The sequence below is a fragment of the Otolemur garnettii genome, unplaced genomic scaffold (genome assembly GCF_000181295.1).
Source record: "Otolemur garnettii isolate 467f Iridium unplaced genomic scaffold, OtoGar3 scaffold00128, whole genome shotgun sequence".
Lineage (NCBI taxonomy): Eukaryota > Metazoa > Chordata > Mammalia > Primates > Galagidae > Otolemur > Otolemur garnettii.
In genome coordinates this window covers 3,340,296-3,346,294 of record NW_003852523.1, presented here as the reverse complement: position 1 = coordinate 3,346,294, position 5,999 = coordinate 3,340,296, and the positions used below count along the sequence as shown (strand labels likewise).

The following is a 5,999-nucleotide window of genomic DNA, read 5'->3' as shown; positions in this document are numbered from 1 at the left end:
CCCTGGCATCACACAGCTCACAGCAACCTCCAACTCCTGGGCTTAGGTGATTCTCTTGCCTCAGCCTCCCAAGCAGCTGGGACTACAGGCACCCACCACAATGCCCAGCTATTTTTTGTTGCAGTTTGGCCGGGGCCAAGTTCAAACTCGCCACCCTCGGTATACAGGACCAGCACTCTTCCCATGGAGCTACAGGCACCTCCCAACTTTCAATGTTTTGTGCGAGTTTTCTGAGTTCTTCATACTGAGTATACACCACTCATAATTAGAACAAAATTATAAAGAAATTAAAATTTTTTCATTAATTTAAAACTTTAAAATGTTAAACACTTGAAAACTTCCTTTGTGTTGTAGAACCCAGCTTGCCGCCCTAATTTGGATGAATAGCCTTGACTGACCTGGCAGCTGGGGTTAGGGCCCCAGACCCCGGGTCCTGGGAGCTGGGCCAGGCAGAGCACAGAACCACCAACAGCTGCAGGGGTAGGAGCTACACTGGGAGCCCGAGGTCCCACAGGAAATGCAGGCGGCTCAGGACACAGCCTATCCAAGCCCAGGTACTGCTGTGCAAAGTGAACAGGCTAGACCATTTCAGTACTGTTAGAACAGAGAGCAACCACTGCCGGTAACAGGGCTGAATGCACCATCCTTCCATAAAGGCCCCTCAATGTACAGCAGAGGTGGTATACAATGGGAGGTGCCTGTAGCTCAGTGGGTAGAGCGCTGGTCCCATATACTGAAGGTGGCAGGTTTGAACCTGGCCCTGGCCAAACTGCAACAAAAAATAGCTGGGTGTTGTGGTGGGCACCTGTAATCTTAGCTACTTGGGAGGCTGAAGCAAGAGAATCGCCTAAGCCCAGGAGTTGGAGGTTGCCGTGAGCTGTCAGTTCCAACCTGCCATGACAATGAAAAATCCAGACTGAAAACAAAGGAGTCACTTCCACAAGCACACACATTTTGATTCTGGAAAATGCCTTCACTTTAAGCACTACCAGGGGCGTGGTAACGTAAAGGCTGGCACCTCTCTCTGACAAATAATTAAAAGAGAGACATGTGACTCCAATTCCCACTGAGTGTAGCAGTTCTCCAGTTTCCTGTGAGAGGCAGGCAGAATCACTGGGTACCAACCTTTCTTCCCATCCATGCATCTTCACAGCCTTGAAGGACTCACTCAGGACCATCCGCATGAGCTTTGGCACAAAAGGAGACTCACATTAGTGGAAGCACAGCTCAGACTTCACAAAACACCTCACCCCCAACCTAAGTTTTAGGAGCTGCTTGAGGATAAGGCCATGGCCACAGTCACCTCTGCCTGCCCCAGAACACATACATGGCAGGCCCTCAAGAACTGGTGACAGGATCAGTGTTGGTGCAGACACCAAGCCCTCAGGACCCCAGCCCTGGGAATGCACCCTCCACCTGGCAGAGAGGCCCCAACTTTCTGAGAGCAGCAGGACACTGACCCCACAGCAGTATGACAGGCAGTGATTTGGCCTGTGCACCGGAGCTGCGAGGGACAGACTTGTTTCAGAAGTGAGACCTGGGAGGAAAGAACAGTCCTGTCCCAGGGTCTGAACTCTTCCTGCCTTCCCCACTCTCTTCCAAGCACTTCTCTCCTGCTAGGCACAGAACTGTGTGTGTTTGGGGGTTATTGACCTGCCCCACTCTGTCTTCTTTCCCAAGTGCCACCCTCTGCTCCCTAGGCAGCCCCTTCCAAACACCCGACACACGCCATCCACGTAAGCCTGGACCAACTACGAGCTGGACACTGAGCCAGAGGAACAGACTATGACCTGTCCTCAGTGTGGCCCAGACAATGCCCCAGTCAATGTCTCCATAGGTCCCGGACAGTGACAGCATCCCTTTATCTCGAGACAGCTCTAAAGTCACAGTGAGTAGCACCTTAGTAATAAGACCTAGAAGTTCAAAAGGAAGCAGGGTGGGGAGGCAGGTAGGGGTGGCAACACATTACATCTAGGAGATTCAGGTTCCCTTTACTCCTCAGGGCCAATCAGTCCCCTAAAGAAGAATGTGATGTGAGAAAGGGGACAGGAGATAGTTCTACACTGCCTGTATCATCACCAGCCGACAGGCTCACCACTGCACAGCAGACTCCAGGGCCTCACTCTAGGGCTTCAGTGCCTCTGCTGAGCCCACCAGCTGCTGACTCTTTAGCAAGGTCACAGGTGTAGCTCCCATTCTCTGAGCTGCAAGTTTATGTACATGTTTTGAGAGTCAAAATTTTTTGGCTCATATCTATAATCCTGGCACTCTGGGAGGACAAGGCCGGTGGAATGTCTTTGCTTAGGAGTTCAGGATCAGTCTGAGCAAGAGCAAGAGCCCGTCTCTAAAAACAGCCAGGGGTTGTGTTGGGCGCTTGTAAGTCCCAATTACTTGGGAGGCTGAGGTAAGAGGATCATTTGAATCCAAGAGTTTGAGGTTGCTGTGAGCTATGATGCCATAGCACTCTACCTAAAGTGACAAAGACTCTGTCTCAGTTAAAAAAAAGGAGGGGGTGGGCAGCACCTGTGGCTCAAGGAGTAGGGCACTGGCCCCATATGCCGAAGGTGGTGGGTTCAAACCCAGCCCCAGCCAAAAAAATAAATAAATAAAATAAAATAAAATAAAGGAGGGGTGGCGCCTGTGGCTCAAAGGAGTAGGGTGTTGGCCCCATATGCTGGAGGTGGCAGGTTCAAACCCAGCCCTGGCCAAAAATTGCAAAAAACAAAAAATAAATAAAATAAAGAGTCAAATATTTCGCCTACTTGCTTGCTCTCAGAGACAGGGAATGAAAACTACATTCCCCTCTGGCTCCACTTCTAAGCCCACTGGCCTCCAGGGTCACATGGCCTCCGCGTCATCTCCCTGCACAAAGGATGGAGCTAGGGAGGGCTGAAGCCAGACACTGCCATCATGGGCCCACAGCCTGTTTCTGCTCTACTGGCTCCCAAGACCTGCACCTGCCCCAGGCCACATGAACCCATGGCTGCCTCACCAGGTAGAACTTGTCCAGGCGCAGTCTATCTATGCCCGTCCACTCGCGGTTCATGGTCTGCCAGAATGCCTGAAGGAACAGGTGCTCTAAAGGAGGAAGAAGCCAGACAACCACTGAGGAAGGTGGAAGTCACTGTGGGACGTGAGGTCAGGAAGTCGTCTATACACACCTGTTGGATTTCCCAGCTCCAGGGTGTGCTGAGGAGCACAGCACTTTGGGAGGCTGAGGCAGGAGGATCACTAGAGCCCAGAGATGGAGATTGCTGTGAGCTATGATGCCACAGCACTCTATAAGGGTGTCAAAGTGAGACTATCCAAAATAAATAAATAAAATGCTGATGTCCAGGCCCCTCCCCCAGAGCTAGGTTTAACCGGACCAGGATCTGGACATCAGCAGTTTTACAGGCTCAAGTGATTCCCACGGGCAGGCAGTGGTGGGAACTACTCATCTCAGTAAATATGGGAATACAAGGGACAGGAAAAAGTAACTGCAGGAACTTCTTAGCTATCAATAGGATTCAGTCGAATACCCTGGTAACATTATACTGGCTTTTCATTTTAATTTTAAACTGTAAAATATGGGCCAGGCACAGTGGCTCACACCTATAATCCCACCATTCTGGGAGGCATGGTGGGCAGATGGCTTGAGCTCACAGGTTCCAGACCAGCCTAAGCAAGAGCAAGACCCTTTCTCTAAAAATAGCCCCCCCATAGTCTTGTGGCAGACACTTATGGTTCCAGGTAACAAAAAACTGAAGGAAAAAATTAACTTGAGCTCAAGAGTTTGAGGTTGCTGTGAGCTATGACGCCACAGCACTCTACCAAGGGAGACAAAGAAAAAAAGGCAAAATATTAGCCCATCAGACTCTCAAACAGAGTATTTTTTGGTAAAGGAGTTAATACACATTGAACACATAGCACAGTGTTTCAGAAATGGTAAGCACCCTATAGGCATGAGCTGGCTCTGTCTCTTGCTTAGTATTACCTCCTCTAGATTTTAGAACATAGAATCTTCTCTGTCTGGTGGCTTTGATGCTCAGATTCTGATATCTACAAATGTGCATGTACCTATGGTGGAGTATACTCACGTGCCTCTGTGGTCTGAAAAGCATGGATGAGCTGGGAAATAGTCCTTCCTAGTTCTTCCTGTGCAGGGAACAATAAAAACGCCCTCAGTTCCTGCAGCACTGTGCTCTTACAAGGACAAGACCAAAGCACTCAACTGTCTGCTCCCTCACTAGAGAACCAGCTCCCAGTGGGTGTCAACCCAGCAGACGAGAGGTTTGTTAAGTTTTACCCTGAGCTGAGGCAACAGACTCTAACCACGAATGGCAGTTGTTGCCCCCTGATGAAGGCTGTACCCTGAGCAACAAGGATACTATCTAAAGGGGGGAGCAGGAGACAGCAGAAGGGAGCCCCCTACCAGCAAGGGGGGCCAATCAGATCCCTCAGTGACTCAGTGTCTCATAAATCACTCAGCATCTGCTTACATCATGTGCCAAGCATCACCTAGGGCACTTGCTAAGACAGGAGATTCCAGAGCCTCAAGCTGAGAGATAGGAGATTAGTAGGCAGGAAACATGATCTAGGAATCTGTATTTAAATAAGTACCCTCAGGCAGCACCTGTAGTTCTGCCTGGGTAGGGCACCAGCCCCATACACTGAGGGTGGTGGGTTCGAACCCGGCCCTGGTCAAACTGCAACAAAAAATAGTCAGGCGTTGTGGTGGGTGCCTGTAGTCCTAGCCACTCGGGAGGCTGAGGCAAGAGAATCGCCTAAGCCCAGGAGTTGGAGGTTGCTGTGAGCTGTGATGTCAGAGTACTCTACTGAGGGCAATAAAGTGATACTCTGTCTCAAAAATAAATAAATAAATAAAAATAAGCACCCTCACCACCCAGGTAACTTGGAAAGAGAGTAAGTATTCACACTTTGAGAAACACTGTTCTAAAAAAGCTAGCAAAAGAAATCCTTTGTCTCAGAAGACTTGCATTCTGTCCCTCAGTTTCCCATTATTTCATTGTTTGTCACCTGGGATAAACACCAAACTACCCAGTTTTCACCCATGCCATGACCTGCACTGCCTACCAGTGTCACTATGGTGTGTCACTCAGCACACCACGTCAATGTCCTCAGCAAGGCCCCTGACCAAAGGCCTTGCTTGGCCCACCCACTACACAGAACAAGACAGTGAGGCTGTAAGACTTTGCAGGTCTCAGGCCTTATCAAAATGGAGTCAATTGCATGTGCACCTGTCCTCCCACCGCAGCTTATGCACCGCAATGCCTTGGGCTCCCAGCCCAGCCACTCACCTGGAGGAGCGGCTTGTCCTGCATCCACATGCAATAAAACAGTCCTTTCCATACCTTCAGCAGCTCATCATGACTGAAGCCACCTACATCAAAACAACAACATTCAGACTCAATGAACCAAGTCTGAGTGCCAAGAAGGAAGCCAGAGAGATGTGACTGCCTGAATTAGGCCACCATCCTACTTCCCATGAAGGCAAATGGGCAGTAGAGTCCAGCCGGCAATCCAAACAATCCTTCCTATGCAGAACTGCTGTGCCCATGGTAAATTTCATTCATGCAATAAAACTCACTAAAACCTACAAGGTATCAGGCCTGCTACTCCATACTGGAGATTCAAAATTGAGAACCTCAACCACTTCCTGAGTTTAATTTGTTGATAACTTATCCTGCATTACGGAGAGTTTATGATATTTTTGTGCTATACCTTTGTGCTATACCTATTTTTGTGCTATACCTCAAATATTAAAAGAAAAAAATTAACTTAGTCATTTAGACTGTCAATGGAGAGATAAAATTACTCAGTTGACAATACTCATCCAGGTCCTACACGTCTGTCATTGCTCCTGGAGCAGTGAGCCTTTAACAGATGAAAATCACCTGGAGGGTTTGGGGAAGCACTGAGGACACTAGAATTTGTATCCGTTTTTAGAGAAGGGGTTTGGCTCTGTCCCCAGGCTGGAATGCACTGGTACTGTCACA

The 5,999-nt window shown here is 49.0% G+C and overlaps 1 protein-coding gene across 5 annotated transcripts in view; it reads right to left on the bottom strand.

The window, feature by feature from the left end:
- RRP1 (ribosomal RNA processing 1) overlaps nt 1–5,999 on the bottom strand; it is a 14,745-nt gene that overhangs the window by 7,702 nt on the left and 1,044 nt on the right. For 2 of the 5 annotated variants that reach the window (XM_003798126.3, XM_012810317.2), the window contains exons 2-5: nt 5,301–5,383; nt 4,080–4,137; nt 2,993–3,078; nt 1,126–1,187 (exon numbers count right to left, since the gene is read on the bottom strand). In XM_003798126.3, coding sequence (XP_003798174.1) covers nt 1,126–1,187; nt 2,993–3,078; nt 4,080–4,137; nt 5,301–5,383 — 289 coding nt within the window. Of the gene's footprint in view, nt 1–1,125; nt 1,188–1,653; nt 1,914–2,992; nt 3,079–4,079; nt 4,138–5,300; nt 5,384–5,999 lie in introns of those variants that run through there. The other 3 variants (XM_023518102.1, XM_012810319.2, XM_012810318.2) reach the window with 3 other exon arrangements.